The sequence below is a fragment of the Cavenderia fasciculata genome (assembly GCF_000203815.1).
Source record: "Cavenderia fasciculata unplaced genomic scaffold Scf_ET2XIPL01COFD4-5, whole genome shotgun sequence".
NCBI classification, from domain to species: domain Eukaryota; phylum Evosea; class Eumycetozoa; order Acytosteliales; family Cavenderiaceae; genus Cavenderia; species Cavenderia fasciculata.
In genome coordinates, this window is record NW_004457695.1 from 2,636,325 (window position 1) to 2,649,392 (window position 13,068).

At 33.3% G+C, this 13,068-nt stretch overlaps 9 protein-coding genes across 9 annotated transcripts; 4 read left to right on the top strand and 5 right to left on the bottom strand.

Annotated features, from left to right (window-relative positions):
- Positions 1–91: 91 nt before the first annotated feature.
- DFA_08618 (uncharacterized protein) lies at positions 92–961 on the bottom strand (the record flags this gene model as incomplete). Its single annotated transcript, XM_004356053.1, has 1 exon — positions 92–961. The coding sequence occupies one exon, from the start codon at positions 959–961 to the stop codon at positions 92–94; it is 870 nt and encodes a 289-aa protein (XP_004356106.1).
- A 1,695-nt stretch (positions 962–2,656) lies between these two features.
- Positions 2,657–3,247, bottom strand: mrpl17 (ribosomal protein L17; the record flags this gene model as incomplete). Its single annotated transcript, XM_004356054.1, has 1 exon — positions 2,657–3,247. The coding sequence occupies one exon, from the start codon at positions 3,245–3,247 to the stop codon at positions 2,657–2,659; it is 591 nt and encodes a 196-aa protein (XP_004356107.1).
- Positions 3,248–3,658: 411 nt separating this feature from the next.
- Positions 3,659–4,396, top strand: DFA_08620 (uncharacterized protein; the record flags this gene model as incomplete). Its single annotated transcript, XM_004356055.1, has 2 exons — positions 3,659–3,829; positions 4,364–4,396. 2 exons carry the CDS (start codon positions 3,659–3,661, stop codon positions 4,394–4,396), a joined length of 204 nt encoding a protein of 67 aa, XP_004356108.1.
- A 313-nt stretch (positions 4,397–4,709) lies between these two features.
- DFA_08621 (uncharacterized protein) lies at positions 4,710–5,849 on the top strand (the record flags this gene model as incomplete). Its single annotated transcript, XM_004356056.1, has 1 exon — positions 4,710–5,849. One exon carries the CDS (start codon positions 4,710–4,712, stop codon positions 5,847–5,849), a length of 1,140 nt encoding a protein of 379 aa, XP_004356109.1.
- A 141-nt stretch (positions 5,850–5,990) lies between these two features.
- DFA_08622 (cyclin-like F-box containing protein) lies at positions 5,991–7,945 on the bottom strand (the record flags this gene model as incomplete). Its single annotated transcript, XM_004356057.1, has 5 exons — positions 5,991–6,812; positions 6,882–6,946; positions 7,029–7,183; positions 7,263–7,713; positions 7,915–7,945. The coding sequence occupies 5 exons, from the start codon at positions 7,943–7,945 to the stop codon at positions 5,991–5,993; spliced, it is 1,524 nt and encodes a 507-aa protein (XP_004356110.1).
- Positions 7,946–8,156: 211 nt separating this feature from the next.
- On the top strand, positions 8,157–8,918 carry DFA_08623 (uncharacterized protein; the record flags this gene model as incomplete). The annotated part of the gene is made up of 1 exon (XM_004356058.1): positions 8,157–8,918. The coding sequence occupies one exon, from the start codon at positions 8,157–8,159 to the stop codon at positions 8,916–8,918; it is 762 nt and encodes a 253-aa protein (XP_004356111.1).
- A 128-nt stretch (positions 8,919–9,046) lies between these two features.
- Positions 9,047–9,750, bottom strand: mlcD (MyoD light chain; the record flags this gene model as incomplete). The annotated part of the gene is made up of 4 exons (XM_004356059.1): positions 9,047–9,230; positions 9,316–9,403; positions 9,502–9,670; positions 9,748–9,750. The coding sequence occupies 4 exons, from the start codon at positions 9,748–9,750 to the stop codon at positions 9,047–9,049; spliced, it is 444 nt and encodes a 147-aa protein (XP_004356112.1).
- A 72-nt stretch (positions 9,751–9,822) lies between these two features.
- Positions 9,823–10,723, top strand: DFA_08625 (uncharacterized protein; the record flags this gene model as incomplete). The annotated part of the gene is made up of 2 exons (XM_004356060.1): positions 9,823–10,402; positions 10,494–10,723. The coding sequence occupies 2 exons, from the start codon at positions 9,823–9,825 to the stop codon at positions 10,721–10,723; spliced, it is 810 nt and encodes a 269-aa protein (XP_004356113.1).
- A 227-nt stretch (positions 10,724–10,950) lies between these two features.
- mproS (prolyl-tRNA synthetase) lies at positions 10,951–12,956 on the bottom strand (the record flags this gene model as incomplete). Its single annotated transcript, XM_004356061.1, has 2 exons — positions 10,951–12,552; positions 12,630–12,956. The coding sequence occupies 2 exons, from the start codon at positions 12,954–12,956 to the stop codon at positions 10,951–10,953; spliced, it is 1,929 nt and encodes a 642-aa protein (XP_004356114.1).
- Positions 12,957–13,068: the final 112 nt, after the last annotated feature.

Here is a 13,068-nt window from a genome sequence, read left to right on the forward strand (position 1 = left end):
ATACTGGTTGTGTGGTTGGTTATTATTATTATTATTATTACTATTATTATTTATTATTATTTTGTCATCTACGTTTTGGTTTTTTGAAAAATTATATCGTAGTAGATGATTGGTTTGTTGTTTGAGGTAGTTGTTGTTGTTGAGGAGTTGAAGAAAGATGAGATGATGATCTTTGCTTTGGTGAGGTGTTGTTAGTAGCCAAATTATTACTTTGAAGGGATGTAGATTGTTGTGGTTGCAATGAAGAGGAAACAGTGGCGGTGGTGGTTGTAGTACTGGTGGGAGTGGTGGAGGTGGCAGAGGCAGTAGATGGTGTTGCAGTGGGGGTGGTAGTAGTTGACGATGGAGAGGTAAGACTCTCACTAAACTCTATATCGTCGATCCATTTACCGATTTTTTCGACGGTCCAATACTTTGGTGCCCATGCAAAGTTCTCTTCTGACAACTCAGATTCTGTGTACCAAATACCATTTTTTAAAACTGAACCTGCTCCAAATGGTGCATTTGAATTTACCGTTGTTTGTTGTTGTGATTGTTGTTGTTGTTGTTGATGATGATTTGCGTTTCTATTCTCTACATTATTATTATTACATTGTTGTTGTTGTTGTTGTGGTTGTTGTGATGATTGTTGTTGAGTTCTTTGATTTGAATTATTTGATGTATGTAATACAGGTTTCGTAGTTTGATCGGTTGTTTGTTGTGGTTGTTGTCTAGTATTTGATGAGGGATGATTTACATGTTGATTATTGGGTTGTTGTTGTTGTTGTTGTTGTTGGATGACACTACCAGCCACTGCCAGAGATGACCCTCCAGGTTGGTTATTTGCCAAATTTAGTCCAGATCCTTGTGAATTTGATTTTGGTTGAGTTGAAGAAGTATTTCGTTTATGTGCGCCTCCCTGCTGATCGGTAGCACTGCTGTTGAGTTGTTGTTGCTGATCGGGGAGAGGAGGTTTATTCATTGTAATATTGCTACTACTCGACACTATATTTGATGTTAGATTTCCCGAAGAGGTGGTGGTGTTGGTGCCAGTCGGAGTGGCATCGTGGTTGAGCACGAGTGTATTGTTTGGATTGTTGCTTGTTGTGAGGTTGTTGGGTAGCGGCGGTGTTTCGATCTGCTGTTGTTGTTGTTGTTTGTTGTTGCTGCGCCTGCTGCTGTTGCTGCTGGAGCTTTAGGCTGCCTCTGTCGTAGCCATTGTTGTTGTTGTTTTGGTTGTTTCCTTGTCCCTTGGTCTTATTTTTGTTGTATGCTTTACCGCTACCGGACTCTTTTGTCTTGGAGGTTGAAATTCCACATCCCATTTTGAGAAAGTTTATAAATCTATCTATTGTTGTTTAGCGACTTGAGTTGCCTCTCTGCAAAGAGCCAACTATAACCAACAGCTATTATAAGAACCCGTTGTCCCTGTCTCTCTTTTTTCTTTTTTCTTTTTCTTTTTTTTTTTTTTGTTGTTTGTAACTCTCTCTTCTCTTTTGAAAAAAAACCGTACTTGTATAATATATATATATAAAAGTTGATGACGTAGTTGATTAACGACTACGGCCGGTATTGATTGATTGATGGATTGATATAAGATATATATAAATATAAATATATTATGTCAATCGAAGGTGCTCCTCCTGTATGTTGTGATTTTGATCTTTAAAAGGATGAAGGATATAGTTGATGGTTCTATCAAAGCTGACTAAAAATAATAATAATAATAATGATAGAGGAGAGAGAAATGGTTTAATACAAATGTTATATATCTTTATCTTTTTTTTTTCTAATTTAATGAAAAGATGTGTATAGTTGTTAAGCAATGTTGTGATTGATTGTTTCCACAACCAACAAAATTAAAATTTTAAAAAATTAATTTAATATTATTGAGGGTAATGTAGTAGTAGTTTTTGTGGTTGAATATATCAAGGTGGAGGAGGAGAAGGAGAGGAGTGTTGTTGAGCAGATAATCATGAGAATGTATGTATTATCATTAATAATGAATTGGCCAAAAAGTTAAGACTATCCAAGTCATTCAATGAATTGACAAACAACATCTACCTATCTATCTATCTCCCTTGTAAATATTATGAGATGGGTGGCATGCTCACTGTAGATGAGATGTACTTGTTGCAATGGTGACAGATGATGATGATTATGATGATACCTACAACAATGATAGAGCAACCTCTGCTTGTATTATTATTATTATTTAGTTGATGTTGTGAGAGTACTTGCTACTACTACTTCTCTACTCTATTTTTAGGGGATACAGTTAAAATACAGACAACTGTTTCTCTTTCTCTCTTTCTCTCTTTGTTTGTATTATTACTACTACGAAAATTAGTTTATTGCTTTCGAGGGATAAAAAATGAAATTGGTTGGTTGGGCTTCAAACTGTCACAACAACGCAAGCAAGACACTCAACCTGAACCAGTTTTTTTTATGATAAATTAATACTTTGGATCTTTCGATCACACCACCTCACTCTTGAATAGAGAGCAAAGTAAACTGATCGATTTGATTTGATTGTTGTCTTGATGGAAAACATTCAATATATATTGTTGGGGTGTAGGGATCAGATAAGATACTATATATATAGAAGGGGGTTAAATGTAATGTAATGTAATATATTATTAGTTTTATTTATTATTTATTAATTAATTATTATTTATTATTGTTTGTTGAAACTCTTTTTGATATCAGAGACGATTTTTCTTTGTTCTTCCATTTCTTGTTCCTTTTTGTTTAGTTCTAATTTTTTGAGACGGTTGGTGAGAGAGAGGGCAGAGGAGAGGACGGCACCAGTCTCTTTGTGTACGTAGGAGAATTGGATACCTTGTTCGACTGGTTGACGGACGACATGGTAACGTGCGTTGTTGGCCTTGTTGTCGCGAAGAGGGGTCAAGTCGTTTTCGACGTATTCAATGTATGCCATGGGTGCCTTGTCCGATTCGCGGACACCGCACTTGAGGACACGTGTATATCCACCATCACGTTCACCAAAACGTAGACGGAGTTGTTTGAAAAGCTTTGGCAACACTCTACGGTCAGTGACGATCGAGTAGGCCAATTTATGTGACATGGTGGTATTGCGCTTCGACAGTGTTATGATCTTGTCTGCAAATCGTGACAATGCTCTAGCCTTTGGTAAGGTGGTCTTGAGACGTTCGTGTTGAATCAACTGTGTCACCATGGTTCGCAACATCAACATACGATGTGTCGATGGTTTGCTCAATTTAGCATATCCCATTTGATGATACATTTTCTATCTATATATATTGTAATCTCCTTTTAAATGAGATTGATTCCACTACAGTTCAAAGTACTACTTGAACTGATCGATTGAGTTGACTTTAAAGTGAATGATTGATTGAACAAGTCTGAGATTGTCGCTTGTCGTCAATTAGTGTTGATGGTTGTATGTACAAGTAAATGCTATGCGTCTATGCTATCTATTATACTTGTTAGATTATAATAGACTGATAAATATATATGTATATACAAAGATAATATTGCACTCGTCTTGCTTGACCTAAAGTACTCTTCATTCAGATGATCAACTTTTTTTTTTTTTTTTTTTTCGTCTTTTTTTTTTAATTTCTTGCTGTCTCCTAGTACAAAACATAGATACACCATTCCTTTGGTAATATTTTCAATTAAACAACAACTAATAATGGAAGTCAATGAAAACAATAGTAATAATACGATGAGTCAACTCTTGGCAAGAAGCAGTAAAAGTAATTGGATAGTTGCAAGAGGATCAGATCAAGACAACTCAAATAGAAGGAAGTCCAGAGACTCTCCAAAATTACTTAGCATATTTATTAATCAAGCATTCAAACTTGTAAATGCGAATACCGCGACAATAGTGGCGAGTTCCTGTCCTCGTTGATCAGGTCAAATCTCATTCTCCCATTCGATGCAGAGTTGGGACAAGTCGGTGAATTATCCAAGTGCAGGATCTAGCCAAAGCATTGAAACATTAGTCAGGTCATGTAGACAAGTAATCGAACAAGATAGTAACGTACAAAGAAATTTGGATCATGTGTAAAAACTATATAGATACTTATTATTTATATAATTAGTTGAGAGGTATAATATTATAATATATAAATAATAATACTACCATTTAGATTGGATTGTAGTAGTGATAATATTTATATAATTTTAATATTTATATATAATAATTAAAATGAATTGCCAAGAACAATCTGTTGTAACATTATTTAATAAGAAATTAGCATAAACACCCCTTTCATTCATAATATTAATGTATAAATAACCCTTTGCAATCTAGTATGTACATAGTTTAAAGTAATACTAAAGTAAGAGATAGGTAATCAGTGTATTAATATCATTTAAATGTTTATTTATTAAGGCTATGCCAAAGAAATGTAATTATCTTAGTTGAAAAATATTAATATTAATGGAAAGGTAGAGAGATAAACAATCAAATTTTCAAGTTATTAATTTTTTCCTGCTTGCGGCAATTAATATTAACATTGGAACAAGACCTTTTTCAAAGGGATGTTGATTATTAGTATGGGTGACCCATCATAAATCGCCGAGTCACTTATTATTAGATTTATTGTCTATTTAGACAATAAATCTTTACAACAATATCTTTCAAAAATATCTCTCAAAGTGGGTTTTTTTGTGATTTAAAAAAAATATAAATTGGCCTCACATTTTTTCCATACTCATTTTCAACAACAATTTTAATAATGGAAGTTAATAACAATAACAATAATAACAATATTAGTCAAAGACTTTTGGACGAAACAGTTAACGTACTTGAATGGTTGCAAGAAAATCAGATCAAGACATCACCAATCCAAAGTCTAGACTCTCCAAAATTACTCAACACATTCATCAATCATGCATTAATACTTGTAAATGGGCCTACCTCTGACATATTGAAGCAAGTTCCTGTCCTCTTCAATGAAGTCCAATCTCTCATTCGAGAACTCAATAAAGAGTTGAATGAAATTGATGAGTTATCTGGACAAGTAGAGGATCTAGCAAAAGAATTGGCCAAGTCAATTCAAGATTTCCAGCATCTAGCCCGAGTCATCCTACCAGAGATCAAAAGATTGACCAAATTCAACCTTACTTTTAAAGACATCCTTCAAAAGGATGGAGAAATTGATGGAAGCAAGAAAGTTTCTCTTTCCACATCTCTAAATTACCTTAAGTTTTTATCAGACAAGATTTCACAAAAAGCTATAGAGACAGCTGCTATTAGTGATGCAAATCTTGTTTGTGTAAAAGGAATAGAAAAGGAAGCAAAGTCTAAAAAACAAATATACAAGGAGAGACTAGAGTCTTTTTTAGCCACCTATCCCAAAATAGCTACCGCTCTTTGTGGATTGTCATCAGGTGGTGCAATTTTAGGATTTTGTTCGGGTGAAGTTGGCTTGTCCCTTTTGGCTCTTGTAAGTGCCAATCCGATTGCACTGGTCCTAATTTCTGCTGGACTGGGGGGTCTGGCGGTTGGGACTCTAGCATGGATGGTTCTCAACATGTACAACACCCAAAACCGAAAGGCTTTGGACAAAATCACTCGTGTTCTCGTCTCTATCGAAATGATCAAGAATATAAATGAAACTGTAAAGCAGACTTGTAGACAGGTAATTGAACTAGATAGTAGCATACAAAGCAATTTGGATGACATTTTACTATCCTTGGTGGATCAATACTATCGTAAACATAATCGAGAAGTTTTCGATGAACTTGATGAGAACACCAAAGCTCTCATCCAAAACCTTTCTAATATTGCTATTCTTCAAGTTTTGGATATTCTTCCTCAACAAAAATCTGTTGGAACAATCAAGAAACATGCCTTAATAACAACCTCTCATTAATACAGTTATTTATAAATAAAAAACCTAAACAAACCATTAGGCGAGGAGAGACAAACAATTTTCAAGTTATTATTTTTTTCCAGTATTTATTGATTGTTTTAATAATATTATTGTTGGTTTGGTTTGATTTTTGGGTCAAGGTTAATCTAATTTTTTACCCCAAAGTTTACGATTAGACAAGATGATGGTATTGTAGATCCAAATTGAAATTTGGAGTGAGAGAATTTCCTTTGTAATGTGTCCAGTGTATCGAATTGGGTTGTGGCTGGTTTGTGATGTATAGACAACCTTGCATCCTTCTACTTGCTTTTTGTCTAAAAAGTGTTGGATCGTGTCGATCAATGTTACAATGTAGGAACTGGTCTCGTCAGTGTCGATCAAACAATCACCGTCGTTCATTCCATACTTTCCAAAGACTGATGACAATTTGCATGATTCATAGACTACCGATTTGGCAGTGATACCAGTACCGATACGTGACACGATACCACGTGTTTCATAGGTCAATGTACGTAAAAATTCAACAACCAATGTTTTGTATTTCTCTTCAAACTGACGATCGACCGATCCCTCGTCTGTGAATTTTCCATTCTTTTTGTCGTCATCGTAGAATTGATTTTCCAATGGATACAGCGTCCAATTAAAATAACCAACCAAATCACCAGTCCAAGGACAATCGATAGTCTTTCCAATCCATTTTTCTGTTTCAAACTTTATCGATGCGTCATACGTGTCGATGAAACGGAATTTACCGACAATAGTATTACCATCGCTTTGATCTATAATATTTCCAACCAATATGGCACCTGGTGCATTAATAATATTTGGATTTCTCTCTGTCAATTCCAATTTTGACAATGTTAAACTTGTATTCATTTCTTCTACCAATCTCTTTTTCCACCATGAACTTGAACAAATAACTTTTTCCATTTTCCATCTTGATGATTCTGTAAAATCAGCACACTAAACAACACAAATTAATTAATATATATTATATATTTGAATCAATCCATTCATTCAATGAATACTTACTTGTTCAAATATTGAAATGATATATTTCTCTGGTTCAAATCCAATTCTTTTTTGTTCTTCTCTATCTAAATAAATATAAATCACATATAGAGTATTAATAACTTTAGTGTACACCGATTGATTGATTCAATATATTTATATATTTACATTTTGATTTAAAGAATTTGAAATAATCTATTTGTTCATCCTCGGTAGTTGGAAGTGGAATGTTGTTATATCCCCATTTATCCATTGAATATCCCATCCATATTCTATCTATTTTGTTTAATACTTTATTCCAATTACGACTAACCTTTTTAGATCTATCAGAATGAATGAATGTAGGTAGTTAGTATATTATTGTCCATTATCTACCATTCTATCTATTATCATCATCTTTACCTTTGATAATCTTTAAATGATAGTTGTTCAAAAATGATCATTAAAATGGAATGAGGTAGATTGATTGGATCTATAACCTTTTGTAATGATCTTGTTACCTGTTGTTGTTGTTGTTGTTGTGGCTTTGCAGGTGACTTTTCATTAACAATCTTCTTTGGTGTTGTTGATGATGATGCTGCAGATTCATTTGTAGAAGCTACATGTTGGTTATTATTATTATTGTTATTCTTTGATGGTGTTGATATTGTTGATGACTGTTTATGTTCGTCATTTGTTGTTGTAGTAGTTTTTGATTGTTGTCGTGAAGAAGATTTCAATCGATAGGTATATATACAGGTGATAATAAATAAAGAGACTGATGTGACAAGAGTAATGATTAGATTCCTTTGTCCTGTTGATTTTAGGAATAGTTGTTTGATAGCCTCCATCGTATGTGTTAGTACTACTACTACTACTATTGATCAATTCGTCGGTATATATATATATATATATAGTTTAGAGAGACAGATAGAGATGCTAATAGTAACAGTTACTGAATGTATCTGCTGCTGAAAACGATCAGTGAGTTTGCGCGGGAAATTTGACACCAAAAGAAAATTATCATTGCAGAATTATCTAAATACAATCATATATAATATATATATATATATACTACTAGTTAGATCATCCATGTGGTCTAACATACTTTTCTAGAGGGGTTGTAAATACCAAGGTTGTCAAATTTAATTGATAGAATAATAAACATTTTATTTATTTTCAAAATGGATCAAAGCTATGACCCAATTTAAAAATTTATAATAGTCAGATGAAAACATCAGATATTGTTCATTTATAATAAATAATACAAAGAATGAATAAAGAAGAAAAAGAAGAAGAAGAAGAAGTATCAATGTAATGGAAAAAAAGAGAAAACAAATCATATCTTATTTGGATGTTGAAACAAGCAGTACAAGCACCAGTAGTAGTAGTGACAATGACGTCGACATTAATGATGAGAATCAAAATATACAACAAAGTATTCAAGATAGAATAGAAAGAATCAAACGACTAAAGAATGAAATACAAGAGTTTGAATCACGTGATAAACTATATTATCAAGATCAACAACAACAAAAGAAACAAGATGACAATGATCAATTATCATTGATTATTATCAACGATGATGATGATGATGATAATATTGGTATTTTAAATCAAGTCATTAATGATATAAACAAAACTATTACCAAAATCAATGGATGGATTGAAAAAGCTTATGATTTGATCAACTATAATAATACAAAATATCTACAATCTCTTGGGAATCATGGTCTACCACAAACCACCAAATCACTAGAAATGTATCAAATGGACTGGCAATTGTATCCATCAAAATATAAATACCAAGTCGATCGTGAAAGGGAACTATCAATGTCATCTCAGAGGACTGACCCTATCATCGTAAAAAGTAAAGTAGTACCAACTAAAAAATATATTGAAAAGCATGGACTTCCTCCTCCTCCTCCTCCTCTAATCCTAACATCAAAAACAACAACCAATTCCAATGCAGAAAGAGAAAAGGAATTAAAGGAATTATTGAAAAAAACAACAACCAATTCCAATACAGAAAGAGAAAGGGAATTAAAGGAATTATTGAAAAAAAGAAATAATAAATAAATAAATAAATAAATATTATTCTATCCATCAATCCAATTATATTAAATAAATAAATAAATATTATTGTTTGTTTGTATTTTTAAACTATTGGTACATTTTGTTGTTGTTGTTGTTATTATTGTTCTTTCTTATTTCTTTAACATATTGGTAACAAATGGTTGATAACTAATAACACCATCACCAGCACCAACAGCTTGCTTTAACATTTCTTCAACTTGATCTTCATTCAATCTATCACCAAGATTTGTTAAAATATGTCTTAACTCGGATGCACCAATCATACCTTTACCATCCTTATCGAATACTTGGAATCTAAAGAATAGAACAAAGCAAAAAGGTTAGATCTTATTTCAAATGCCATCATCTTTCAATTGTCTTGTCACATGTGAACACCTACGCTTCAATAATTTCCTTTTCATCAAAATCATCGACTACCTTTCTTCCCAAATAGTTGAATAATCCATCGACTGTCATTGAACCTCCAGCTATTTAGTTTGGAGGAGGATATAATAATATAAACGTGTTAGATAATGGTCAGAGGTGTGTTATACATAACATAGCTTTTGTTTATGTGTATACATACAACCAAAATCTTTGATGATTTCATTGACTTCTGAAGTTGATGGATTTTGACCCAACCATCTAAGTACGTTTGCTAATTCAGCAGCTTCTAATCTACCATCTTTATTACTATCGTAAAGAGTGAATGCTTCTCTAAATTCTGCTTGTGCTTCTTCGTTTAATTTGGCTGCCTATAGTTCAATACGTGGTAAGTAAATATCCATCTCTTGATAGATCTATCTTCTCTCGATTCCTATATCAATCATACCATTTTCTAATCTATCTATCTTTATAATACAATATAATATGTACGTGTGTGTTTTAATCAATAAATATCATAATCATGACATGTGATGGGAACCAAAGGGAGAAAATTGAATCAAAGACACCAAAAAAAATATTTAAAAACAAAACATTCAAAGAAAGAGACATTCTAGTTAGTACACATCTTTACCATCATCGTTTTTCAGATAACTCACCACACGAAACGTTTCAATTTACACTTTCGATTCGATTCATTTCATTCTTGCATATCTATCTATCTATCTATCTTTATAACACACAACATAGAATGAGTTTAAAGATATATTGGGAAAGAATAACAAATAAACATTCGATAGCAGCAAAAGATGCGTTGAATGTATTGTTCTCAAAGATAGCTAAACCAGATATCATCGGTCGATTCGAGATTGTCAAGCTGTCATTGGGATCAAAGGCACCAGAGTTTCAAATCATATCGATATCTGATCCCGATCCAAACATTCTCGTACCAATGTCAAATAATAGTATAGAAGCAAGAGTCAAGTTTTCATATGATGGTGATGCATTCTTTCAACTAGAAGTTGAATTACTAGTCAATGCTCCTACACCAAAGTTTATAGTATTCCCTATATCTGTTAAAGTTTCAAGTCCTCATTTAAATGGTACATAACATAGATACATAGATAGAAATCATAATGCTTATGATTGAATCAACTTCACTAACACCTCGTCTCTTTCTCTGTTATGTTTTAGCAATCGCATCTGTAATATATGATGAAGATAATGTATGTTTTTGTTTAATACCAGAGGATGGAGATCCTTTAAAGGATTTGGAAGTGGAAGCTATGGTTGGTGATGCTGAACAACATGTTTTAATGGATTTGGATAAATTGATTTCATTTGTCAAAGAAGAACTACGTGAAATCATTCAACAATATTTGGTTTATCCAAATAGAATCACTGTTCCTATTAAAATGGATTAGGAACATAATATAGACATATAATAATAGATAATAGAATAATCATTGTACAAACAACAACCCTTTTTTTTCACATTCATAAATGATATTGTATATAATATCACCTTTTTTCGCTATATTTACATTTATATTTATATTTATATTTATATACAAACAAAAGTATAGATTGTATTAACAACTACAACTACAACTACAACTAATACTATAATATTTTATTATTATTATTAATATTATTTTTGTTCGAATTGATATCTAAAGAAATGGTATAATTCAAAAGCAGTGAAATAAGATTTCTGACCATTATCTCTATCTTCAACTTCAAAGACATCTTCACCATTCTTTTTAGATGCATTGTTGTTGACAAAGATTAGGTATGGGAAGCCGATGAGATTGGCTTCGTTGATACGTTTACCGATACTCATGTCCAATCTGTTCTCGAGAACGATTTGGTTACGCAAGAATGGGTCTCTGATGAGGAGGTCGTAGAGGTGCTCGGCTGATTCATAGCTGCCTCTGTTTCTTTGATCCGAAAAGGGGATGATAATGGCCTTGTAGGGTGCCACACACTTGGACCATACAATACCACGGTCGTCACGCTTACTTTCAATCATGGCAGCCAACAAACGAGATACACCAATACCATAACAACCCATTTCAATAGGTTGATTCTTTCCATTCTTGTCTTTCATATTGGCACCCAACTTGCTCGAATACTTGGTACCCAAGTAAAAGATGTGTCCCACTTCAATACCTTGTTGTAATTTAAGTTCTCCTCCATTTGAACAATTTGGTTGTGCACAATGATCACCTTCTTTTACAACTCTAAAACTACCATATTCAACAGAAGCATTATTTGATGTTGTATCTTCTTCCTTTTCCTCCTCCTTTTGTTGTTGTTGTTGTTGTTCCTTTTGATGTTGTTTTAATTGTAACAAAACATGATCATTATCTTTGATTGTAGAATCGATAAAATCAATATAGGTGTATGATGGGTCTTGTTGTTGAGCGGCTTGGTTGAATCTAAATGGTTCAAAACTATCGATATTATTAAAGTATGATTTGATTGAGAATGGGTTGATCGTGTCTATATCAGAGCACCAAATAGTAGCTATTGTAGTCGTCTTTTCCTTGGCACCTTTTACCATTTTGTCAGAGACTACCTTGATGGCAATCTTTTTGATCTTGTCGGCAGGTGAGAATTTGGTGGATGGTGATGGCTTGCTCGTGGCACGCTCAATGTTGCTCTGATAACCACAACATTCACACGACACTACAGTATCTTCTCCAGAGCCTGTGAGTACTTGGAATTCGTGTGACATTGATCCTCCAATGTTACCCGAATCAGCTTCAACACATGCATACTTTAGACCAACTCTGTCAAATACACGATGATAGGCACCTTTGATATCGTTGTACGTTGCGACAGCCTCTACTCTTGTCTGGTCAAACGAATACAAGTCTTTCATTAAAAACTCTCTTCCTCTGACCAACCCAAATCTAGGTCTAATCTCGTCACGATACTTGTTGCCAATCTGATAGAGACGTAGTGGGAAGTTGCTATTTGACAATCTTTCATTTGCAACCAAACTAGTAAATATCTCTTCGTGTGTTGGTGCCAAACAGTATTCCTCTTCCTTTCTATCCTTTACCTTGATCAACTCGGCACCAGTTGTCTCCCAACGACCAGTCTTTTCCCACAAATCCTTTGAAACCAACAAAGGCATTGTCAACTTTTGACCACCAACACCTTGCATCTCTTCATCAATAATCTTGATTAAATTCTCCATTGCTCTTTGTGCCAATGGTAATGTCATATACATTCCCAATGATGCCTAAACCAAAAATATATATACATTGTAAGTATAACAAACAACCAAGTTTATTGTTATTGTTATAGTTTGATACATACTCTTCTAATCATACCAGTCTTTTGCATAAGTAATTGACTTTGAGACATTTCTTTATCCATTGGTTGATCACGTACTACAGGGATAAACAACTTTGATCTTAGCAATCTATGAACAATCTTTTTAGCACCAGTTTTACCTTCCTCCTCAACAGGGAAAGGGTAATCGTTTCTTTGTTGTGGGGATTGACTTGTACTCGTAGTAGTAGATGTTGAATAAGAGCAGTAGTTTGTTAACACCATATTGATACCCTGCTGTTGTTGTTGCTTTACTACAACAGCACTAGAGTTTGCAATACCAGCTCTACTTGCAATAAATGATCTTATCATTTTATTGTATTGTCAATATATGTAAATATCTATATGTATATATCTATATATATTCAATCCCTAAAAGACTAATGATCAAGACTGACATTCTGATTATTCGTCGTCCTGACTC